The sequence below is a fragment of the Lepisma saccharinum genome, chromosome 1 (assembly GCF_977018435.1).
Source record: "Lepisma saccharinum chromosome 1, izLepSacc3.1, whole genome shotgun sequence".
Taxonomy (NCBI): domain Eukaryota; kingdom Metazoa; phylum Arthropoda; class Insecta; order Zygentoma; family Lepismatidae; genus Lepisma; species Lepisma saccharinum.
In genome coordinates, this window is record NC_139229.1 from 139,531,425 (window position 1) to 139,558,512 (window position 27,088).

Sequence of the window (27,088 nt, forward strand, 5' to 3'; positions counted from 1 at the left end):
CGGCGAACTGCCGACCAGTGCTCGGGGTAGGCGAATGCACGGTGTCAGCCCGTACCTGGGGAAAGAAAACTTCCCCTCCTCAATCCTTCCAAACTGGGGCTCGGGAGTCACCAATCCAAGGTGAAATCGACTTCCACCTCGGCGGCTTTCCTAACCTCAGGAGTAACACGGAAGCCCATCTCGTCCCTATTCACTGCGGCTTTATCCCATTTTTTAAAGAAATTAACCCAGCCGTCTTCTAAATTCCCATCGTCCCTATTAAGTTTGTTCCAATTTTTCGCGCATATATAGGCAGCTTCATATACGTTTCTGTCCAATTTATTGTTAACCTCCCTAATAACTTCCCTTTTAGCAATCTTATGTCGGTTAACCAATATGTGTTCAGATAATCCTGTTTTGGGTATGCCCTCCTTTACGTCCTTATCATGCTCTCCCCACCTAACTTGCATACTTCTCCCGGTCTGTCCCACATATTCCTTTCCGCATTCACACACTATCCTGTACACTCCCTTCCGCTCTTCAGGGTTATTGCGTCTATCCCCCCTCCCTTTCTTATAAGACGTAAAGTGCTTTTCAATACTCCGGGGTGCTCTTACCCCACATTTTATCCCGTAACCCCTCACGGACTTTTCAATTTTCTCGGAGACCCCCTTAAAATACGGGATCCCGACAAAATATGTGTTCTTTTCACCGTTTCCTACCTCAGTTTTTTTTCCTCCTCTTTGTCATTTTGCGATGTTTCTTGTCTAACAATCCTTTTGGCTTTCCTAGCTACTTTTTCCAGGTCGCGGATAGTATAACCCATTCTTTACCCCCCACCTTCCCTTATCCATTCTCCTTCTTTCCTCTTTCTCTTTTTCGTCATTGCACAGTCTTTCGGCGCGAATGAAAAAGTTAAGAAAAACATTTAATTTAGTCCTATTCGAATGTTGGGATCTCTTATGGAGGTACAGCTCTCCAGCTAACGGTTTATGAAAGACCCCGGTTACGATCCGTTGTCCGGTTTTAGTAAGGCACAAGTCAAGAAAGTGGATCTTTCCGTTGGCCATATCTTCCCTAGTAAACCCAATTCTGGGGGTCCTGCTTCCCCAATTGGTCGAAAATGCTGTCAAGTTTGATTTCATTCCCTATGATGAGGATGTCATCTACGTATCTCCCATAATATTTTACCTCCCCCCCTCCCCCCCTACATGCTCCATAGCGGCTTTTTCGACGTAGTGCATGAAGATGTTGGCCACAAGGCCAGAGATGGGATTGCCCATGGCCAACCCTTCTTTTTGTCGGAAGATTTTATCGTTAACGTAGAAGTAATTGTACCCCGTAATGAGAAAAAACCACCGGACATACTCCCAGGCGACCAAGATTTCAACTTTTTGGTCAATCAACCATCTATACAAACAATCTCCAGCTTTGTCCCGGGGGACACTGGGGTACAGATTAATAACGTCGAAACTACAGATTTACGTCCCGTTCTCCTATGGTGAGTTTCTCAATAGTTTCTTTGACCATAAGAGAGTTTTGACGCTATACGGAGTGTCCATATTCATTTTTCCCATCCTCTTAATCATTTCTTTAGCTAAACCATATCCTGGATGTGCATACATGGGGATGATGGGGTCTGAGGGGTATCCCCCTCCTTATGGGTCTTATGTATCCCAAAGGCCGTAGGAATATTCCCTTCCTTAACCCCCTTAAGTAATTTCTTTTTTCTCCCGCGCTTCCAAGGTAAAACTGGTTTCAATTAAGGGGGTCTCCGAGAAAATTGAAAAGTCCGTGAGGGGTTACGGGATTAAATGTGGGGTAAGAGCACCCCGGAGTATTGAAAAGCACCTTACGTCTTATAAGAAAGGAGGGGGGGATAGACGCAATAACCCTGAAGAGCGGAAGGGAGTGTACAGGATAGTGTGTGAATTGCGGAAAGGAATATGTGGGACAGACCGGGAGAACGTATGCAAGTTAGGTGGGGGAGAGCATGATAAGGACGTAAAGGAGGGCATACCCAAAACAGGATTATCTGAACACATATTGGTTAACCTACATAAGATTGCTAAAAGGGAAGTTATTAGGGAGGTTAACAATAAATTGGACCGAAGCGTATATGAAGCTGCCTATATATGCGCGAAAAATTGGAACAAACTTAATAGGGACGATGGGAATTTAGAAGACGGCTGGGTTAATTTCTTTAAAAAATGGGAATAAAGCCGCAGTGAATAGGGACGAGATGGGGCTTCCGTGTTACTCCTGAGGTTAGGAAAGCCGCCGAGGTGGAAGTCGATTTTCACCTTGGATTGGTGACTCCCGAGCCCCAGTTTGGAAGGATTGAGGAGGGGAAGTTTTCTTTCCCAGGTACGGGCTGACACCGTGCATTCGCCTACCCCGAGCACTGGTCGGCAAGTTCGCCGACTTCAGCCTTGGACGTTCTTTTTGTTTTTATAGTATTGCGCGGTTTTAGATGTGTTAATTTATATTCTTTTTTAGAAAGTGTCCTTCATGCAACTTTTTAACCTAAATCCTTAACCTTCACTTTCACGACGAGGCACCATGTCAGGTGTCTGAATAACATCGTTTTAACCTGAAGAAGGAGGGTAGTGTAACCTCCGAAACGTAGTACAAAAAATCTCATACTCACACACGTAAGTTGCTGATTTTTAATCTTTTAGCCTATAGTTTATAGTGTCTTATAATGTAGGAGCAAATTTTATTTTTAATTTATAAGAGTGTGTGCACTTGACCTATATTTAAAATGTATTGCATTTCAAAGTCTGATCTTGAGAGTAAATGTTGGTCTCCTTTCCAAGTCATTGATTCTTCGTAGTGTCGCCAATGATTCTAACAGAAATTGCATATGTTGTGCAAGCATTCTTCACCAGTGGATCTCCATCTCCACAACATTATTATTCATGCTGTCAGTCAATGCTAACAAGAAACAATCCCCAGAATAACCTCAAACATCTTGTAGTGCAGAGAACATTGAACTTATGGTGAATGCCATTGAACTAAAGTCCCTAGAAGTCAACCACCACACTGATCACTGTCTTCATTGTTGAGTTGCAACACCTTGGTATTACACAAACATGGACGAAGAGGTGGTGCCACTAGTCATGCATGACTGCCAATGATCCTTTTGACAAAAAAAATTCCTAGCATCCCAGATTTGGTTATTTCCATTGGCCATCCAGATCACCAGATGGTAGACCAACGGGACTACTTTCTGTGAGGTTACTTATATGATCTTGGGAACTCAAGCAAAGACAGTGCTGACCACATTAACAATTTCAATGACACATTGCTGGCCACAAAGCTGTACTGCAGTATTGAGAACTGCTATCTACCAGCCCCAAGCGGTACTTTATGATAAGTACTTAATTTTTCATGGCCACGGGCCACGGGTTGAAGACCCACTGATCTAGAGGGAAATAAGTAACAGCCACTACTTGATCTCAGACATTTTTGGAGTTGATGTGATTAGCACCATGATCCAACCATCTTAACTCCGATGGTGCCCCATGGTAGCCACTTATTTGATGCTGGATGAATCCCAAAGCCACTCTATGCAGGGAAAAGTCTGACAAAATTCCCAACCTTAGATCATCCACCCCAGAATTGAACCTGGGTCTCCTGCATGGCAGTCGGATGCCCTACTGACTAGACCAGTACAGGTCTGTGCATGTTACACATAGTCCTTAATAAATATGCTTTTTTCCATCCCTGCCAGCAGCATGTGATATAAATATGCTTGGGATTCATCATATTTCTTTATTAGCATTTTATAAGAATCACTGGATGCAATATTTTATTTGATATATTTTCATAGCTGTAATGCTATTTGTCTATAATGTAATTTACCTGTGTTTGGAATCCACCTTATCAGAATCAAAAATGATTTCAGAACAATCTCGCACCACACGCAGAAAGCATATTTTTTGCACTTAGGAATTGTCTAAAAGTCGACAAAATTAAAAAGAAGCACTGCACATCACACACTAAAGCTACATTTTCCTGAAAATTATTTTTAGTTCAAGAAAAGGTAATCAATATTACAAGGAAGTGTTCATATTTATATATTAAATGCATGGTAATGTTACCTGATGTCATGTGATCGTCGTTTTAGTCTGTAATGTGTTGTGCAGTGTTCATTTTTAATTTTTGTTGACTTTTAGACAATTCTTAAGGTAAGAATCAAAAATTGCATTGTATACAATTATGAATGGAATTCTTGTTCTTTTGTGTATGCTTTATCTGCATTTCATGGTTGAAATATGCTTGCTAGAATAACAGCTGCCTTCTGCTCTTGCAGCTTTTCGGCTAGAATCCGAAACATGCCCGCTCCAATACAAGGCGATATTATTATTATTATTATTATATTTGGATTTGTTTTTATGCACATTTCAGTTTATAACTTAGCTAACAATATACATATTATTACAGATTCATGATTTAAAGTTTGATTTCCTACAGAATACATCTAAAATGTTTCAGTATGTTATCTATACATTAAACTATAGGCTAAAAGATTAAAAATCAGCAACTTACGTGTGTGAGTATGAGATTTTTTGTACTACGTTTCGGAGGTTACACTACCTCCTTCTTCAGGTTAAAACGATGTTATTCAGACACCTGACATGGTGCCTCGTCGTGAAAGTGAAGGTTAAGGATTTAGGTTAAAAAGTTGCATGAAGGACACTTTCTAAAAAGAATATAAATTACACATCTAAAACGCGCAATACTATAAAAAACAAAAGAACGTCCAAGGCTGAAGTCGGCGAACTGCCGACCAGTGCTCGGGTAGGCGAATGCACGGTGTCAGCCGTACCTGGGGAAAGAAAACTTCCCCTCCTCAATCCTTCCAAACTGGGGCTCGGGAGTCACCAATCCAAGGTGAAATCGACTTCCACCTCGGCGGCTTTCCTAACCTCAGGAGTAACACGGAAGCCCATCTCGTCCCTATTCACTGCGGCTTTATCCCATTTTTTAAAGAAATTAACCCAGCCGTCTTCTAAATTCCCATCGTCCCTATTAAGTTTGTTCCAATTTTTCGCGCATATATAGGCAGCTTCATATACGCTTCGGTCCAATTTATTGTTAACCTCCCTAATAACTTCCCTTTTAGCAATCTTATGTCGGTTAACCAATATGTGTTCAGATAATCCTGTTTTGGGTATGCCCTCCTTTACGTCCTTATCATGCTCTCCCCACCTAACTTGCATACTTCTCCCGGTCTGTCCCACATATTCCTTTCCGCATTCACACACTATCCTGTACACTCCCTTCCGCTCTTCAGGGTTATTGCGTCTATCCCCCCCCTCCCTTTCTTATAAGACGTAAAGTGCTTTTCAATACTCCGGGGTGCTCTTACCCCACATTTAATCCCGTAACCCCTCACGGACTTTTCAATTTTCTCGGAGACCCCCTTAAAATACGGGATCCCGACAAAATATGTGTTCTTTTCACCGTTTCCTACCTCAGTTTTTTCCTCCTCTTTGTCATTTTGCGATGTTTCTTGTCTAACAATCCTTTTGGCTTTCCTAGCTACTTTTTCCAGGTCGCGGATAGTATACCCCATTCTTTACCCCCACCTTCCTTATCCATTCTCCTTCTTTCTCTTTCTCTTTTTCGTCATTGCACAGTCTTTCGGCGCGAATGAAAAGTTAAGAAAAACATTTAATTTAGTCCTATTCGAATGTTGGGATCTCTTATGGAGGTACAGCTCTCCAGCTAACGGTTTATGAAAGACCCCGGTTACGATCCGTTGTCCGGTTTTAGTAAGGCACAAGTCAAGAAAGTGGATCTTTCCGTTGGCCATATCTTCCCTAGTAAACCCAATTCTGGGGTCCTGCTTCCCCAATTGGTCGAAAATGCTGTCAAGTTTGATTTCATTCCCTATGATGAGGATGTCATCTACGTATCTCCCATAATATTTTAACCTCCCCCCCTCCCCCCTACATGCTCCATAGCGGCTTTTTCGACGTAGTGCATGAAGATGTTGGCCACAAGGCCAGAGATGGGATTGCCCATGGCCAACCCTTCTTTTTGTCGGAAGATTTTATCGTTAACGTAGAAGTAATTGTACCCCGTAATGAGAAAAAACCACCGGACATACTCCCAGGCGACCAAGATTTCAACTTTTTGGTCAATCAAGGGGGCCTGGGAGTATGTCCGGTGGTATACTATCCGCGACCTGGAAAAAGTAGCTAGGAAAGCCAAAAGGATTGTTAGACAAGAAACATCGCAAAATGACAAAGAGGAGGAAAAAACTGAGGTAGGAAACGGTGAAAAGAACACATATTTTGTCGGGATCCCGTATTTTAAGGGGGTCTCCGAGAAAATTGAAAAGTCCGTGAGGGGTTACGGGATTAAATGTGGGGTAAGAGCACCCCGGAGTATTGAAAAGCACTTTACGTCTTATAAGAAAGGGAGGGGGGATAGACGCAATAACCCTGAAGAGCGGAAGGGAGTGTACAGGATAGTGTGTGAATGCGGAAAGGAATATGTGGGACAGACCGGGAGAAGTATGCAAGTTAGGTGGGGAGAGCATGATAAGGACGTAAAGGAGGGCATACCCAAAACAGGATTATCTGAACACATATTGGTTAACCGACATAAGATTGCTAAAAGGGAAGTTATTAGGGAGGTTAACAATAAATTGGACCGAAGCGTATATGAAGCTGCCTATATATGCGCGAAAAATTGGAACAAACTTAATAGGGACGATGGGAATTTAGAAGACGGCTGGGTTAATTTCTTTAAAAAATGGGATAAAGCCGCAGTGAATAGGGACGAGATGGGCTTCCGTGTTACTCCTGAGGTTAGGAAAGCCGCCGAGGTGGAAGTCGATTTCACCTTGGATTGGTGACTCCCGAGCCCCAGTTTGGAAGGATTGAGGAGGGGAAGTTTTCTTTCCCCAGGTACGGGCTGACACCGTGCATTCGCCTACCCCGAGCACTGGTCGGCAGTTCGCCGACTTCAGCCTTGGACGTTCTTTTGTTTTTTATAGTATTGCGCGGTTTTAGATGTGTAATTTATATTCTTTTTTAGAAAGTGTCCTTCATGCAACTTTTTAACCTAAATCCTTAACCTTCACTTTCACGACGAGGCACCATGTCAGGTGTCTGAATAACATCGTTTTAACCTGAAGAAGGAGGTAGTGTAACCTCCGAAACGTAGTACAAAAAATCTCATACTCACACACGTAAGTTGCTGATTTTTAATCTTTTAGCCTATAGTTTATATTTAATTGTGAGTAATTCGCACATTATCAGTATGTTATCTATACATTTTTTTCATTTCAAGAAAAGGAAGTTATAAATAATTGGTGTTCATATTTCATATGAAGAACTTTATCTTTCTTGGTGTTTTTGTTGTTGGTGATCATTTGATGTATACAAGAGTTTTTACATAATTCTATTTTTTTCTCTCGAAAATGTGGTAGCTCTGGACTTACACTGCACTTCACTTCCTAATACCATCACCAAATGTGGTATCGATACAGGGGTCACTGGCAAAGCAGAAACACAAAATCTACATGAGAATGTCTGGTAAAATGTGGAATACAGTCTGCACTTGTCTTCATTTAAGTACTGTTCGATTACAACTATTGATACTTTTCAGTTAACACACACACACACACAAGATCCATTGCAATGCAAGTTGGTAGTTGACACTCTTTCCATGTTTCAAGGCATCCATCCACCGTACCACTGTTTTTTTGGGATATCATTACCCAACATTTCCCATAACTCTAAGAAATCTCTGTGCATTTCTGATCAACTTGACTGATCAGCAAATGAACATGATGGATGTGAAACTGATGTGAAAAGTCAAATATAGTCCCCATCTGCAGCAATGACCTATCTCCAAAGTTTGGGAAGATTATGGATCCCACTGTTGTAGAACTCTATGGAATGTGAACCAAAGAAGTCGTCAAATGCAGTTTGCACCTCATCTAGGTTTTGGAACTGTTGTCCTGTAAGGTGGATGTCCAGTGAATGGAACAGATGGCAGTCGGATAGGGCAATGTCTGGGGAATAAGGTGGATACAGCAGTGTTTCCCAAAGAAGGTGGAGAATTGTGTCACGGATGACCTTAGTCATGTGTGGTCTTGCACTATCTGCCAAGTAGAAGACACTTGTGTGCTCCATGACCTCTGGGACTACATTTTTCAGTTTCTTGTGATCACATTCTATCTTCTGAGAGTACACAGTTGCATTGATTGGGTGGCCAGGTGGCAGCAGTTCACGATGCAAGATACCCTTTTGCATTATTTTGTTTTGTAATGATTTTCTAAGTATGCCATTTCTTTTACTAAACCTATCAGTGATGCTAAGCATGTTCATTGAGGAGGGGAATACATCATTCAGATTGTGCACAAGAGTTTCTTTTTATATCAGTTTTTCACACTATCAAAATATTATCTGTGGAGGTACATGGTGGTTTGGATGCCACTTTAAACTGTAGGTTCAGTACAAATGCAAATTACTCTGTCTATACAGACAATATGAAATATGTGGAAGCAAAAAAAAAAAAAAAAAAAAAATCGTGAATAATTTTGTGGAGTACATAGCTTCAGCCATCTTCATGGAAATACTCGAAGCACATTTACTATGTAGTACCCATAGAGCATGCTACAATTGTGTACCTCAAAATTAACTTTTTGTGCATACATTGTCGGAACCACTATGCTTGGCTGCAGTTGTAGAGAAATTTATTTGTTGCAGTTTGCTTAAAGGTGGCTTCTATTTCAGGTGTGGTGGAAGGAAAGATGGATGATGTGCTCGGGACATTCAGCGTTCCTCTTGATGGCAGATTTCCCAGCATAAGAACGAGTGAAACAAATCTAGGAAACTGGGTGTGTGATGTTATATTAGCATCCACAGGTGCAGATCTCGTCATTCTTAATTCTGGAACTCTTCGATCAGACGAAGTTCATCCTGCTGGTGATTTCAGGTTACGAGATCTCATGAAGATTATTCCTATGATTGATCATCTTGTTGTCATATCAGTTACAGGTAGGATTTTTTAAATATGTAAATTTCTTTTTAAATATACAAACTGAACTTAATTCTTCAACAACCCTAAGCCTACCAAGTGGATTTCTGCGTGTGTATACATAGTGTTGGAAAGCATAACGTCTCACACACTTATCTCTTTATGTACAGTTTTCTTTACACCTCTACCCTTCGCCATATATACATCTTTCCATTACAATCCATTATCAACCTCCCCAGGTTGCCTTTTGCCCCATCATAGAGAAATTCACTTATCAGGACTTCACTCTACGAGCGCACTATTTAGCATAGCGCTAACCTGCCCCCGCAGGAGTCCCTACGCCGTCCTCTCATTAAGTGCAGTATACCTCCCCGATGGAGAAGTGATAGTGTCGTCGCTTTGTAATCAAGGGGTCCTGGGTTCAATACCCGGTGGAGGCACATAGTGGTTCGGATTCCACTTTAAACTGTAGGTCCAGTCCCAATTAGTCTTACTGTGCATAAAGTGGACTTAAAACACCAAATCAATCAATCATTAAGTACAGAGAAATTCACTTATCAGGACTTCACTCTACGAGCGCGCTATTTAGCATAGCGCTAACCGACCCCCACAGTGTATCACCCATAGGTCCCTATACATACGGTGCTCAGTCTCTGTGTATCTCTATGCATCCACAAATCTGTCTTACTCCATCGGGCCTTGTATCCGAGTATCTGAGCGACGGGAACTTTCTGAGATCTGAGCTCCTGTAAATCTGTGAACAAGTCTGAACCCGGTATTTATACCTCCGACAAACGGCGCACCCCCAACCACCGGGGCAAGGCCCTATTGTTACCTTTCAAACAGGGAAGCTGTTGAGGGGAAACAACCATTGGCTTCCCTGCCTACTGGACAAAAAGCAACCTAAGCAGGAGCATTTACAAATATCCAAACTTGTACTTTTACATATATGTTTCCATCTTCCAACTGTGTGTGTTAAAACCACACAGCAAGACTCAGTGCATTTTGTCCCATTGTTCATGTATGTGGTCTTCTATAACACAGTAATAGGGACCATGTTGCTGCCAGTGGGGTGCTCACGATTTTCATGAGAGGGGGATATGGTCTTTTTTTGTACTCCCATAATTTCCCACTGTTCTCTCCCCCTCCCCTCTTCTTTGCAGACTTCCATGGCAGAGTATTTGGCACAGTATGCTATGAATTCCAGGGTCCCGGGTTTGAATCCTGGCTTGGAAGTTCTTTGTGAGTGTGCCTTCATCAATTTCATTATATCAAGTTTATCCTCATTGCCATGATTAGCCAAAAGTAGAGAAAAGAGACTTAAAATAACCTAATCAAACAACCAATCAGTCTATCAAGACATTCGTTTGGACCATCCCCCTTGAGCATGCTATTGGTTGCTACATTATTGACAGAACTCAATGACTGATTGAGTCACGATCTCACCATCAAAAGTTCTGGGATCGGGAATGAGTCCTAAACTGGGTGTCCCTTTGTAAATTTCATCTCATCAGTCATCTCCATGATTAAGCTAAAGATTCAGAGAAGGAACATGAGAAAAATACAAAAGTATGCATTTTGTTGGTTCTTTTTTTTTCCATTGTTATCTAGTAGTTTTGTTTACAAATATTTTCATTTTTATATTCTGAAACTTCAGTATTGGGTACATTTTAGATCAGGAAAATTCTTTTGTAAGTCTTTTTTAACCCTCTGTCATCCGCATCCTCATTGCAGCACAAATGTCCCGGCCGCCTCATCAAAACCAATGTTATTTACGTGAATTATTGATGCAAATCAAGTTTGAATTACACTAGCACTTGCTGGAAATCAGGCGAAATATACATGAACGCAAACATGTCTATTTCGGACATTTTTATCGGCTATTAAAAGAAAAGTAAAAAAAATTAAAGAGTTTCATAGAATTACAAGTTTAGACTTGCAGAAAATGTACCAAAATATTATTCTAAAAGTAATTAAAACTTTGCCATATAATGAAGACACTAAAAAATTAACTCACCATTCACAAAATTATCAAAGTATTTTCAAAAAATGTTCAACGTATTTTTCAAAAAATTTGAATGTATTTATTCAAAAATTTTCAACTTATTTTTCAAATCGAATTGAATTCGTAAAACTTATATGTGCGTAGAAAGGAACTATTTGTTCCAAAACTCTCTGTCAGAATCTTACTGACTCGCACAAAAAGCAATCAAATGTGGAAAACAAACCTCGAAGAAATTTAAAAAATATTTTTAAAATGTTCAAATCTCAATTTGTTTCCTGTACTCTTGCGAGGTATATGTAAAAAAAGACATACTGACTCAAATATAAGGAACCGAATCTTGTCACTTTTCAATATTGTTATTTTGACAACTCTGACATTTTATATGGGTACTGAAATGGTGTCTGCATACAAATAATTTGCATTCCGAACAACATACCGTGCTTTTATTTCTCTTATTTCCCCCAAATTCATGGCTGGCATGTTGTGTTTTAAGATATGAAACCATCCCGCGCACGGTCCTGAGTGCCGCCAAAAGGGGACCGGTCACTTGAGAGGCATGTAAGGGAATGAAAGAACAACAGAAAAAAGGCACCAACGCCTCTATGTTTTCATGGGAATAGTGAAGATAAGTTACGTGGTGCTTTCCCGACCATTATTGCGCTGGTAAGGAAAATAATTAAAAATTTTAAAAAAGGCACAGGTTATGGAGGGTTAATGATCAAGAGTGAACCTACAGTTTAAAGTGAGGTCTGTCGGGGTCAGTCAAATATGCCCCCACTGAAAATCATACCAGACACCAAAAGAGTGTAAAGTAATTTTAAGTAGAAAATTTAGTGGTATTATAATTGTGATGGACCAATACAAATTTTTAACTGATACAATTAAAGTGCTGAAATCCAAAGCATGTCCAGAAAGTAAGTTCCGTTTGCAATTTATGCCGCAGTTACACTGCAAACGCAAGAGTGAGCATGTACGCCATGAAGTGCGCTCAGTCATATAGTTTTTGAATGCACGGAATGTGTCAGCAGCTGAAATTCACCGTCAATTGGTGATGTAATGGTGAACAGATCATAAGTGCCACAATGGTACGGAGATGGGTGTGACAGTTTAACGAAGGACGGATCATTGTGCATGATGAGGAACGCAGTGGGCGACCATCTCTGGTGACAGATAAATTGGTTCATGCTGTGGAAGAGAAGAGTAAAGAGAACCAATGATTAACTCTGACAACACGGTCTGTACATTTTCCACAAATTTCCTGGTCCGTGCTTCATGAAATTGTGTTGGACAGACTGAACTTCCGCAAATTGTGTGCTTGCTGTGATCCACACTCACTTACAGAAGAAAACATAAAGAAGCAAATGGAAAATGCATTACAGTTTTTGACATGGTACTGTGAGGAGGGTGATGACTTTTTTAATAATCCCATTATGACTGGAAACGAGACATTAGTGTTGCATGAGACTCCGGAAACAAAATGACAGAACATGGAGTGGAGGCACATGTCCTCGCCACGAAAGACCAAAGCCAGACCGGTTCTGACCACCCGGAAGGTCCTGTACACGGTGTTTTGTGAAAGACAAGGTGTATTGCTTGTGGACTTTTTGGAGTGCTGCAAAACCATCAATGCCAACACCTATTGCGAAACTCTACGAAAATTGCTTCAAGCAATCCAAAACAAGCGACGTGGCATGTTGAGCCATGGTTTTGTTTTCATTCATGACAATGCTCGTCCCCATACAGCGGCTGCAACACAATGACTCCTCACAGCCTTCGGCTGGGGAACATTTCCTTATGTCCGGTATAGCCCCGACATCCCCCCCCCCCATCTGATTTTCATCTCTTTTTGTACCTGAAAGCTTTCCTTGCTGGCCAGAGCTTCGAGGATCACGATGCAGTCAAACAAGCTGTTACTACTTGGTTATCAACAAAGGCTGCATTGTTCTTCGATATGGGGATAGAAAATATGGTATCTCGTTAGGTTAAGTGTTAGAAAATATGGTGTCTCGTTAGGTTAAGTGTCTCAACAGGAATGGCAATTATGTTGAAACATAGCCCAAGGCCTGTTTTGTTCCATTACATTTTGTGTTTCTTAAATTGGCTAATGGAACTTGCTTTCTGGACGACCCTTGCAATTTACAAATCCTGGAATTCTACTGATCTTATAGAAAACTACAAATCTTCCTCGACAAATATGAATAGTTAATTCACCTCTTCAGCTAATGTACGTATGTTAGCAGTTGTCTCCAATGCATTAGGCTTTGAAAAAGAAGAAGAAAAGGTTTGTATTTAAACATTTATTAAATAAGAAACAAGAGTTTTATGAACTATATCTTTTATTTATAAAATTAAAAAAAAATACACTAAATTGCTGGCTATTTAAATAGATATCAGTAAAACCATTGGTAATTTTACTGACAAACTGATGTTTGTTGTCAGTCGATACCAATAGATTGATCTGTCCCATTCCAAAATATAGGTAAATGGAACTATTGCCCCTTTCCCCAGTTTCTGTACTATGCCATTAACATTCAATTTTTTTTTTCAGGGGAGGAAATTTTGAAAACACTGGAAAATGGAGTATGCCAGTATCCTAAATTGGAGGGTCGTTTTCCACAAGTAGCAGGAGTCAGTTTTGCCTTTGATCCTACCCAGCCTCCTGGAAGTCGGGTTGATCCTACTTTCATTCGAATTGGCGATGAATATCTTTCCCCTGAGCAGAGATACCGGTTGGCCACAAAAAGCTACTTGTATGATGGTCGTGATGGATATGATGTTTTGAAGAATGGGAAATTATTGGTATGTGATGCTTTAATTTTATTCATTAATATAATCACATGTGTATATATACATATCTGATAACAGTGGTTCTTCACCTTTAGTCTGCAAAGTATTTAAGTAATGTTACGAGTGAAGATTTGGGGTAAATAAGACTCAAAATAAACCAGTTAAAAATTAAATATGTTCTACTGCTTGCTTGGGATGAATTTTACACAGTGGAACCTTAGATTTTACATTTTTAGGGGACCAAGGTGAAAAAACTTAAATGGGGAAATATAAAATGTGGAATACTAACATGCTGCTGCTTTATTGGGACCAAAAATATTGAATGTATAACGTGGGGAATTGTAAAATTCAGCAATGCAAAATCAAGGTTTCATTGATTGATTGGAATATATGAATAGTTTATAAGGTTTTTATTTCCTTGTCTTTCTTTCCCAAGATTGATGCGGAAGGTTGTCCAGACCTGAGGACTGCTATTCAGAATCATTTCCAGGCTATCAAGATGAAACTTGGAAAGACGAAAAGGCAGTCGAAGCATCGACCAAGTCTAGTAACTATTTCAAGAAGGTAACAATACTGATTTCTGCACACTGTAGATGCCTGCAGTTAAAGTAGCTATATTAATTGATTGTTACAATTGTGCATATTACCACAGTTCCCATTATATGAACAGTGAATGTATGCATGAAATTATATTTCTGCTGTGAGATGCATATAGCTATCTCATTTTTCTTTTACAATCATGGCCAGCATGTGACTTTTCCCAGATCAATGCTCAGTGGTTTACATGCTTCTTTGTGTGGGGCCTCCCCAACGGCATAGGGGTAATGTTGTATCCTTGTAATCAAGTGGTCACAGGTTCGATATCTGGTGGAGGCACGTCACAGTGGTTCAGATCCCGCTTTAAACATGTATGTCCCATCTCGATTAGCCTTTCAGTGCATAAAGTAAACTTAAAACAACAATTTAACATGCTTCTTTGTAAAAAATAATAAAAATAAACACCAAGTTGAAGAACTTGCATTTCAATATTAAAGACTTTAGTTAAACTCTGAAGAAACGTGTGATGTTATTCACATATATATGAGGCATATATCATGCAAATGAACATTGAAGAGAGTGCACTAGACGTAAGTGAAATATTTGTGAATTTGAGTATAAATGAACTTCAGGGCAAAAGATGATAACTCTACCACCACTCTGTGCTGGGTCACATGCCGATACTCATGTTGTCTGCTTTACTGCAAGAATTCTTCACACAGGATTTTTTTTTTTTATTTCCTGAACATTCACCACCATCTCCCTCACATCCGAATGTAAAATACCAACAGAAGCACTACAAACCTGCCATGTTGTACATGTACTCTATTTTCTGCTTTAGAACATCAGTAAGAGGGGGAGGAGCCATAACATGTAGAAGCCATTAACCCTTTCAACAGGTTTGTGGCTTTTGCGATTGTGGTGACTTGTTTTTGCTGACACAGCCCACAACTGTTGCCTGCCTAGCTGGCACAGGGTCAACGAATTTAGTAACATAGTGTGTTGTATATGCTGCATATTGATTTATTCTTTGTACACATAGAAGCTTTTTCCTTTTCATTAATATATTATAGGAGAGTATATGCATTATGGCTTGATTGCAGTCCAATGTTGTACATTGAATTGTATCCTTTGCAAATACACTGCATATAAAAAAATTGCCAGAGTACGAAGTGAGGCAAATGTACAATTATGCTCTTTGTCCTATGAACTGCAACACTTATTTACTTTGCATAGATAGAGATTTTAACCATGTGCTGAGCAGAACATGCTTATCTCAGCTGTATGCAAAGAAGAACATAAAAACAAACACAGCAGTACAGTACAATGTTTATTTATCTTTTTATTTTTAAAGAAAATATTTGGTTACATAGATTTATTACTGTGCTTGATTACACAAAGTACCCCAATACTCCACCAACGGTTTACATGGATCTGTCCAATATACAGACTAGGTTGACCTTTTGGCTATTTATTTTAGTCAGGAAATACCAGATAAAACGTAATATTAAAACAACTAATCACACTCACGTTACTTAACTAAATTTTAAATTTTTGGATTCAGCTGATTTTTAAATACACTTAATATTTTTCTTCACAGTTTGTTAGTTACTCACACCAACACATAATAATTTCAGATTTGCACTAGACTGACGATGACAACTAACACTCCCCCTTATCTTGTATTCTTCTTTTATTATAATCCTCTTCAATATATCCTCTTTATCTCATCGTATCTCTGCAGCTGGATGTTATCCTATAGTTTCTATGCTTCGTTAATTTTACTGTTACCACATAAAAGCTGATAAAACAATGTGTAATTTCTGAATAATAAAACCTGCTAGTAACAGGTGGTTATAATTAAAGTTCCCCAACTCTGAGCCCGTTAGAAGCATCAGATTGCGAAGAAACTTGCTATAGAGGCTATGGAGAATTTGGGGAAGCGAATGCTGATGGAAAAAATAGATCAAATGTTCACCAGCAGGTGGAAATGTGGTGCTGAAATAACAACCAGAAGTCTGACATGCAAAACGTTATTCTTAGTTTTTGTCAGTAGAAAAGTTCTGCATGCCCTAAACATGAATGACCCTTTGGAAGTATAAGACCGTGTGATCAATGATTCAACAGGATAATGTTGTACACTCTGCACCAGATATCGGTGCCACATTTCCATCTGGTGGTGAAAATTTAATATATTTTTTCCATCAACAAAGTTTCATCGCAATCTTATTCTTCAAACAGGCTCCAGAGGACTCTTGAGTATGGGAATGTTAATTATAACAACCACCCTGTACTTGGAGGTCTTGTTACTCCGAAATTACGCATTTCCAGACCCTCTAATTTTAGGCACTTTTTTTCTTCTCTATGCATAAAGAATCCATTCCTGAAGTTTTGGTGCATATATTTTGTTACACCATATATACCAGGCTTGTCCGGAAAGTAAAGATACAAACACATTTGCATGTTAAGGGAAAAATGTGTACCAAACTTGGCAACACTGGCAGTAACAGTGATCCATACGACGAGGATTGGGAGTGAGTCGTCAGTGCTGCGCTGAGTCTTGTGCGAGGAACATGCAATGGAAATGGCAGCGGCGATACCAAATCCCGCCAAGTGTGAAGTGTGCACCTTTGCAAGCACAAGGAAATTGTCCATCGGAGATCCACCGAGAAATTGTGACTGTGTACGGGAATGTAACGAATCGTCAAAATGTGGTGAAATGGTGCCATGCATTCGCAGGTCGACGTGATGCTCATGATGTTCGTATTGAAGCAGAGGTGCGTGCGAATAGGCGGGTGACAATTCGACAGTTCGAAAACCACTATTCATGAAGTTGTGAGTGGGTTAGGGTACAGAAAGTTGTGTGCACGCTGGGTCCGAAAACATTTGACTGACGAACACAAAACCAAACGATTGGGATATGCACTGGACTTCCTTACTCGCTATGCAGAAGAGAGAGATGCATTCCTGGACTCCATTTTGACAGGTGATGAAACATGGGTGTTCCACCATATGCCTGAATCCAAGCAGCAGTCAATGCAGTGGCACCATACCCATTCTCCAAAAGCCAAAAAATTCAAAACGTCAATTTCAATCCGCAAGCTGATGGCAACCGTTTTCTGAGATCGCCACGACATCCTACTGGTGGAATTCATGTTGACGTGCAATTCAAAACAAACGGAGGCATGTTGTCAAGTGGAATCCGCTTTATTCATGACAATGCCCGCCCCCATGCAGCGAATGTCACCACGGATCTGCTTTCACAGTTTCAATGGGAGGTCCTTCACTTTAGTTGCGAGCAATACATTTATTTTATATCTTATTTTTGGTTTGTATCTTTACTTTCCAGACAAGCCTCGTATTTAAATTGAGCATTTTTTTACTAAACTGGGTGTCAGTGTAGGATCTGAGCACTTCGATGTTTCTCGGAATTTTATGCTTTGAGAGAACGGCCTTTCCACCCATCGCAGGTCATGCATGAACTGGCAGGGTTCGGTATCGATGTTGCGTCCAAACAATGTTTCCAGATCAAGTAGTTTGTGACCAGATTGAAGAATAACCGCTGGTACAGCGGTAAACCACATATATGCAAAAGTTACAAGTGGTCTCGAATCAGAGGGCAACACAACCTAAAATAAGTATAATGGTGGCAGGATGCCTATGTAGATTATCATAGTAGTAGTAGTAGTAGTAGTATTTACACCAAATAACTATTCTACTATTAAAACAGCCTAAAACATGCAATGTGTTAAAAATCTTCACAAATTATGCGATTTCTTGAGTAGCACATTATTTCTCGATTTCGTGAAGACCGATTTTGAGAATCCTCCTCAGCAAATGATGCATCCACGATGGCGGGTTCGATACCGGTGAAGGCACATAGTGATTCGGATCCCACTTTAAACTGTAGATCCAGTCCCGATTAGCATTACTGTGCATAAAGTGGACTTAAATCCTGTCTCAACTCCTTAACAACCCTTTCGAAGAATCAGAAATTGAAACAGGTAAATACATTTTTGTCATTTTGAGGAAAATTATCATTTTAGGCTATTTTTGGTTCATATGAATCTGCCTCGTCCTCCTCCGTGGCCATGCGGTCTAAGGTGCTGTGCTATGAGTTCCGACTGCGGGACGGCATGGGTTTGGGTTCTCGGCCTCAGGCACGTATCTAGAAATATGCTTCAGGAAGGGGGGGGGGGGTCTGAACAAAGTGTCTCAGGAACAATAATAATAGTAATAATAATAATTAAATTAAAATAATTATATTAAATAAAATAAATACTAATTAAAATACATAAATTAATATTATATTGTTACACGAATAGGTAAAAAGACTGTATAAGAATTGAGATATAACAGAGCATATTCATTATGTAGCTTACCTGTACTTAAGATCGGAATAATTTACATAAAACCAAATGCCGTGGCAATGAAATTAATGTCAAATAAATGAATAATTGAATATTTATAGAATAACAAAAATGATGTTACATGTAGTTGGAGAAAGTAATTTCTATTTAATATTTTATGTATATTATTTTGAGTAGTAGTGTAAAACATAAATCTTCTTTGTAATGTCATTCAAAGCCGTATGATCCCAATATAATCCTTGCCTTCTAAAAAGTTCAGAGGAAATTAATAACCATCGACTATGCAACAAATGTTAATATTTTCATTACTTAATTTTAGTACTTGGTAAATCTTTCTGGGAGTCTGGACACCTGCTCCCCCTAAATACGTCCTTCCTGTCCTTCAAAGCTGTATGATCCTAATATATTCCTTGTCTTCCAATAAGTTCAGAGGAAATTATCCAACAAATGCTAAAGAGTATATTTTCATTATTTAATTTTCGTACTTAATAAATGTTTTGGGTGGGGAGGAGGGTCCAGACTCCTTAAATATGTCCTTCTTGTTCTTCAAAGCCATATGATCCCAATATAACCCTTGTCTTTCAATAAGTTCAGAGAAAATTATACAACAAAGGCTAAACAAATACATTTATTATTATTTAATTTTAGTACTTGATAAGTCTTTCGGGGAGGTCCGAACTCCCTGGACCCCCCTAAATACATCCTTGCTCAGCCTCTATATGGGCCGGTGGCAACCAACGATCTTGAGGAAACTGGGGAGCTACAATTGAGTAACGTTAACCGGTCATAAAAATCTCCTATAACGACTGGGGGATTCGACGTGCTGACCCCACGTCACACCATTACCGGTTGAATATCTCCACACCTCCGAGTAGGATTGTAGGACGGAGACTGGCAGTCGGGAGATAGGCCAAGGGGCTGTTGAGCCACGGGTTATTATCATCATCATTATTATTGTTTATTATTATGAATCTGCCTCGCTCAATAAGTTTATTTTATTGAATCAAGCACAATAGCCAACTCTTGCAATGAGTCACTGGAAAGACATACATGTGTGGTTGTACATATATTTAAGCATCTAAAGAATAATTATATTCTTATGGTAAGGAGTCGTAGTCATTTAACAAACTTTATTGATTTATTCTATCAGCATTATTGAAAATATTGTGCCATGCTGAACTTAACCACTTAACAAAGGCACATTGATTGCTTAATGAGGCATTTTTCTTGTGTTGCAAAACAGGTTCAGTTTTTACAGTATTACAATGCTTTACACAATTCGTTTGAAGAATTTTGAGAATATTTCATGTTTTATCAGAGGGACTACACCCGATAAAATATCTGTGGATGTTTTACAGGTTTCATCGTATTTAAGATGGTAATTTTCCGGTGAAACATGTCTGTTGCCACTCAGACTGAAGAGCCTGATGACGTGGACAAAGTTCTGATTCATAGGTTGCAGCACTTACAGGAAGGAATGACCTTGGCAGGAAGGAGCTCTGATTGGCACCCTGTTCACAACTGACTCAACAAGCCCCGCAACAGACAGAACTCGAAGTGCTCGGATCCTACCTTGACATCAACTTTAGTTTTTCATGAAGTAAAGAGTGGAACCTCAAATGGTTTTTCAGAGACCTCAAAAACTACAAAAACTTGTTAGCCAAATAAAAACAAAGGAAACATTTGTAATTGTTTGCTTGATTGGGACTAGGAAGGTTAAATTTGCAATTTGGAAAAACGTAAAATGAAGCAACTAGGCATTCTTAGTTTCAGATGAAACCAAAAATTAATTGCCCAAGAATTTTCAACCCTTTAATATGTAAAGGTAAACTAAAAATAAATTGAACTGCGTACTGAATGGAATGTACTTCTAATTTTAGGCACAGTATTGTGAAAAAGTTGGAAGGCAGTGAAATAGACGGTCCGCCTCTTGTAAGAAGGTCTAGCATCATTGAACTAGACAGTTCTACACCACCTATACCATCACGTACAAAGCTAACAAGAAGAGCCAGTGTTGACGATCTGGAACAAGAATCATGTGAACTGCATCCTCGAATAGAAGGAAGAATTGTTATTCTCACAGAAGAAGTAAGTTTTCTCGATGTCACATGCACATCTAGTTTTATTTTAAATAATGTAACATGCTACAGTGCTTTCTTGCATTACACATGAAAAGCATATAGGCAGTATTTATCTATATATGTATTATCTTTGGTGCTGTATTTGACTTTTTTTAATGTTGTCTTGCTGCCCTTTTTGGATAATTATAACGATGATGATGAATGGTGATTAATTACATGAAAGTTGATGCAGGGAGAAAATTGTGTTCTATATGTGAGATTTGTTATGTGGGGAAAATTTTCGTGAAACTGTTTCTAATTATAGTTTAATTTAACCCTTATCCGGGCTACTAGGCTTACATTTTTTATCATATACTCCAAATGATACTTCCTGCAAACACAATATTTTTTGACGATTTGAGCAAGAAGGCTGGATGCGACAAAATATTTTCCATTAACTTACGTAAACAGACAAGAAGTGTCTGTTGGACACTGTACAACTTACATGTAAAGGACATTGTTCTTCCCCACATTCAGAGGTACCAGAGAAGGACTTCAAAAAGTACACTTGTAGCCATGCAGCAGTTTTCGAAGCAGACACCAAGCTCCTCTGCTTCTAATACTAAAGAGTTCATCTTGTGCCCTTGTGGCAAAAGTCGTACACAGAAACAGTGTTGCAGCAAATGCAACCTTTCTGTGTGCAATGAACATAGCGAAGTAACAAAAAGTGTAAAACAGTATAAAGTACCACATGTTAACACAAGAAGTGTTTTTTTTAATGTTCATGAAGCAATGCAGCATTATTTTCATTTGAAGATATGTAAACCCATAAACAAGAGTTGTAATATTACTTGAATATTTATTAACAAATATATAATGAATAAATAACAAAAATAAAGTATTTAACAAGACATCACTGCTAAAAGGCAAAGAATCTTGAAGAATATATCTTCCATTAGAGTATTTACGTTATGTACATTTCATATCCGATTGATGCCACTCTGTCACCCTTGAGCAATTTGACTAACTCAAGATGGCATCCAATAAGGCAGACTTTCCAGATAATGACCTATATCTCGGTAACCAATGGTTGTAAACCGAAATTGTTTGTATAGTCTTGATCCTCATTAGATGGACAGCGAAAAAGATTCTGTTTAATTTTTCACTAATATCGGTGGTTTTACCATGATTTAAAAAATAATCTTTAAAATATGTAATTTTTCCAGTACTTTTTGAAGTTTTGCCATGTAACTTTTGAATAAATAAAATTACAGGAAATTGTTTTGAATAAAAGTGATAGCCAATTCATAAGTTTTAATGCATTTGGTAGAAAAATACGCTATAAAATGTGTCCCAAAATGGATGATAATACCAAAAAAAGTGCTTCTTTGTTACAGGCCGACGACTAAGCCCCGAATCATTAAAGATATTTTCAGTCGAATAGACAATCAATATCTGCACCCTGACATCCACCATATTGGATAATTTTTATTTGATATATCTCGGGAACGGTGTCCCCTATCAATGTCCGGTTTACTCAGAAATGTTCCAAATATTGTAAACTTTCACAATAAATCAGTTTTTGAGAAATAAGAAATAGAAGTTTTGCAGAAAAACTACAAAACATTTTATGAGAATAACTGCGAGTTGAAAGTCTTAATAATTCTCGAATCAAACAATGGTATTTTCTATTTTGTAAGATTACGAAGTGTTTGTTGGAAGTCTTTAGATTAACTGAACCCCTACTTTTTTTTAGATTTATAAATTTAGCTTAAATAAAGAGAAATACAATTTACAAAAAAGTCGAAGGAGTCATTGAAATTTATAGTGTTACATTGTTGTATTATTTGAAAGAAAAAAAACATCTTTATTGTAATTCATTGCAGAAAAACTACAAAACATTTTAAGAGAATAATTGCAAGTTGAAAGTCTTAATAATTCTCGAACCAAACAATAGTATTTTATATTTTATATAAGATTATCAACATCACATTTTTCTGCGGTAACTTTTTCCAAACTTCATAGATTCAAGTGAAATTTTTATATGTTGGGCAGCAAGGTAGGTACATTGGATCAACAGGTGGTAGACCAGATCGAACTATTTATAAGATTATTAAAAACCTTCATTTGATTTTTTCAACCTGGCATTCTTATCATTGTAATGCATGAATGCTTTGAGGAACAATCACCAAACTAGTCACCCTATCAACCCACTCTAGTGCTTGGTTTCAAAGCCCTTAGTATCTATCAATCACAGCCTGGCACCTGCGTGCCACGGAGTCAATCACAGCCTGAGCAGTCTTGCCCCATTCTTCATTCAGCTGGGTGAACTTCTCGTGGGCATTCTTGGCTGTATTGTGCTTGAAGTGTCCCTGTAGTTAATCTCACATGTGCTAGATGGGATTCAAGTTCAACACTCCATACGAGTCATGTGATGGTGGTCGATCCACTCCTAGGGGACCCCCGATTGTTTCAGGTCATTGTCCTGCTGCAGGATGAAGTTGCATCTAAGGTGAGGAGGAGTGAACGGGTACATGACATTTGTGAGACCTGTACATGTACTGGTCCATGTTGCCCTCAATACATACAGTGGAGGGAACCCATCCCAAGTGCACCCTCACAAAATCATGTTCCCACAGCCATGCTTGATTCTGGGCAGTTGGTACTTGAGGATGTACCTTTTGCCTTTGGGATGGCACACTCACTCCACACAATCTGTTTCAAAGAGATGCTTGCTCTCATCGGTTCACAGCAAGTTGTACCACTGTCGCCATTTGCCCACTTCAGTCTGGCCTGTTCTTGAGGGAGATCAATGGATTTTTCACAGGCCGACATCTGAACAGTCCTCAGCTGCCTCTTCAGTGTCCATTGATGACGGTAGCTTTACTTCTGGTTTCATTATTTCTTGAGTAATGTCCCTGGAAGATGGATGGGGATTAGCACAGGCAGCACCCAGAATCTCAGATTGTACAGGGAATCAGTCACACATGGCTGCCTGGACTTGGGCATCTTGACGACGCCTCCCAGTACCTTTGTCCACTGTAGAACTCCGCGCATGGTCAGTTGATCTTGCCAAACAGCCTCCCGAGCTGAAGGAAGAATGGGAAACGAACCCTCCTTCGGTGATCGATTCCATGCCACACAGGTGCCAGGCTGTGATTGATACTAAGGGCTTTGAAACCAAGCACTAGAGTGGGTTGATAGGGTGACTAGTTTGGTGATTGTTCCTTGAAGCATTCATCCATTACAGTGATAAGAATAAAAGTGTCATTTTTTTGCCAGTTTGAAAAATTCAAATAAAGGTTTTTTTTTTAATAATCTTGTAAATAGTCTGATCTTGTTTACCACCTGTTGATATGGATGTACCTACCTTGCTGCCCAATATATAAAAATTTAACTTGAATCTACTAAGTTTGAAAAAGGTTATCGCAGAAAAATGTGGCGTTGATAAACTTTTGCACTGCCCTGTATGTTGTAATTTCCATGGCAATTTGACTAAAAATGTCAAGCAGCATTTTTGTGGACCCTATGAAATAAACAAGTGTCATATAGTATCAGCTAACATCCACTCACATTTGTGTGATCATCTCACTAGGAGTGTGCGGGATGGGAAATGTTCATTTCTTGACGAAGTCTTGAAATTTTCAGGGTGGTAAATGCTCAGATTTCCAAAGGGTGAAAAAAAATTCAATTTTCCATGAAATGATTATTTTTGCATTTGTGGAATGAAAACTCCCATTTCCATGGAATTTCTGCCTTAAACAGTGCAGAAAGCATACAGGATTAGGCAGTTTTAATACACAATCATTCAAAATTGGCAGACTGCTGGGAAATTTTTGGCTCGATCCTGGAATATTTTTTAAAAAAATTACTACCACAATTAAGACAGAAGCTACTACAATTTTGTGTTTTGAGGTTGACATTTTTTTAGGAGGGAGTGGAGGGCTAAATTACAGGTTTTGTAGACCTGTTCTTATTTTGATGTTAGCATGTGCATCTTATATTAAAAAAGAGAAAAACACATTGAAAATGAAAAATTCTCAAATTTCAGAAGAGACATGAACTACTTCTGGAAAGACAGAGGATTGAGGCAGACTCAGTGATAGAAGAAGTAGACGATGAGTCTTCACCACAAGAGAGTATTGATAGGAGTTAATATGCCTTCAAAAAATATGTGATTGTAAAGTTAGAAGTCTGTACGTTAAACCTTTTAGAGTATTGTACAAATTGTTGTCCTGCTGTATCATGACTTGAAAGCTTCTTTTCATTTCTTGTGATGCCCATTAATTTTATCCACTTTTTTTTTTAGTAGTTTCTTACAAAATATAGTGTATGATGAATGTTCAAAATAATAATACAATTTGTTAAGAGTGAAAGGTTTTACATGTTTTATGTACGTATTCTGAACAGATATGGTGTCAAATAACATGATTTGCTGGTATCGAAGAAGTAAGAATGTGAATGTATTATGGTGCTAAATGTTAATTTAAAATTTCAACTTTTGCATTTTTATCTTCTTCCTTTTTATTACAGAAAACTAGCACTAAATGTTGAAATTCATTCATTTTCTTTGAGTATTCTAAATATGTGTGTGTGTGTTATTTTCTGTGGTTTCAGCTAAAATATTTTATGGTGTTACAATCTTCAGCAATTTCCATAGCATGAAGAACCCCGAGCGCACATCATCTACAGGTGGTTAATTTGTATTAAATTTTCATGCATCTGATTATGATCCCACTAATTTTTTGTCAGCTTAGCTCCCTTTTTTGCAATTTGGAACTGCTTGTGGAGTAAGAGATGATTATAATGTGAGAGCCCACTGAATACAGAAGTTTCTGCCTGTGTGGCATCATTCTCTATTTTTCACTCTTCATGGAAAAAGAAATGCATGAAAAAATGTGCATTATGTAGGGAAGTGAGAGGTAGCATTTAGAATATAACAAAAATAAATCTAAAACACAATCTATCACAAACGCCAGCTTCATTGTGCACTGTTTTGTATAAATTTATTTTTGATTCTTTTTTTAAGTGTGAAGAGAATTTTTGTAGAATATTCTTGTGTGATACGCAACTATAAACATAATATTAGCCAGTGAGATTTAAGAAGGCATTGATACTCAAATTACTTCTAGTTCTATTTATTGCATATGTTTTATTTTTGCTTAGTTATTGGTCATAATAGATATTAAGAATTTGATTCCAAAGTTATAGTGTTTTAGTCCAAATAGTTTTAGACAAGATTACCAGAAAACAAAAATAAATTTCGCTAGTCTTATAAATGAAATTAGTAATGAAAAGCAGGATTTTCATAATTCTCTAGTAATATATAAATATATGCATAAAATTTAATTATTACATACTTGCCTTCCACACATGTAACTTTGCACTGTTGATAAAGAGAGGACATATTGTACATAGTTCATAAATCTGTATTTTTATATGTTTTGTTGTTATTTTGTCACATACAGCACAAGAAATTAGCTATGTTATGCAAATGAAATGCACTCCTGCATTGTCCAACACAAGTGTGTAGTGCGATAAGAGGAGAATTGAATGAATGAAAAAGAAATTAGTACATATTGGGCATCAACCATTCACACCAGTGCTAATGTAGCAGTTTTGTGTATTGTGCAAGTCCAATGTTATTCCTCTCAGGTGTGTTGCTTTGTTATAATTCTTTATTATAAATAAATAAGTTACTGTTTTCAAGTTTTTGATTACTTAAATGAAATAGCGCACATGAATAAAATTGTTGCAGTGGAACAGTGTTCTCTGAAGCTATAATAGAATCATGAGCTTGTTTCACCATTTTTACAGCATGCATTAGTATGTAGATATGGCCTTTCTGGCTAAGTTGCCTAGAAAAATAATAAAATAGATAAATCCAGGTGTTGCAAGAGCAAAAGGATGGTGTGACCTTTAGGAGAGGCAGGCAGAATCAAACTGGCTTGTCCCTTTGCCCTGGGCACACATAATAATTCCACAGTACTATGGACATAATGTGTCCTCCCATTGCAGCAGGTTGAAGGTAGGGGATATTCCAAACTGTCTTCTGTAAATAGTAACATACCTAGATGCTTGATCAGACCTCTATGCACAGCACATTCTTCCATATTTCAATTTCCTTTTCCTTTATTAAAGGGCGAGGTTCAGCCTGCGGCTGTTCTACCACCTAACCCCGATGGATATATATACATACTAAATACATTCTACCTACTAAATGTTTGTACAATAACAAACAAAGAAGAAAGAGAGAAACATAAAGAAGACACAAAAAGAACAAATACAAAATTGAGAAAGGCTCGTCTACACACTAAAAAAAAATAATAATAATAATAATAAAA

At 38.5% G+C, this 27,088-nt stretch overlaps 1 protein-coding gene across 9 annotated transcripts in view; it reads left to right on the forward strand.

The window, feature by feature from the left end:
- LOC146001615 (mannosylglucosyl-3-phosphoglycerate phosphatase) overlaps window positions 1-26,485 on the forward strand; it is an 87,471-nt gene extending 60,986 nt beyond the window's left edge. For 6 of the 9 annotated variants that reach the window (XM_083139191.1, XM_083139172.1, XM_083139163.1 and 3 more), the window contains 5 exons: window positions 8,742-9,005; window positions 13,539-13,789; window positions 14,214-14,341; window positions 20,565-20,772; window positions 24,796-26,485. In XM_083139191.1, the coding sequence (XP_082995317.1) occupies window positions 8,742-9,005; window positions 13,539-13,789; window positions 14,214-14,341; window positions 20,565-20,772; window positions 24,796-24,900 (956 nt within the window). In that variant the 3' untranslated portion in view covers window positions 24,901-26,485. The remainder of the gene's footprint in view (window positions 1-8,741; window positions 9,006-13,538; window positions 13,790-14,213; window positions 14,342-20,564; window positions 20,773-24,795) is intronic. The other 3 variants (XM_083139227.1, XM_083139218.1, XM_083139210.1) reach the window with 1 other exon arrangement.
- Window positions 26,486-27,088: the final 603 nt, after the last annotated feature.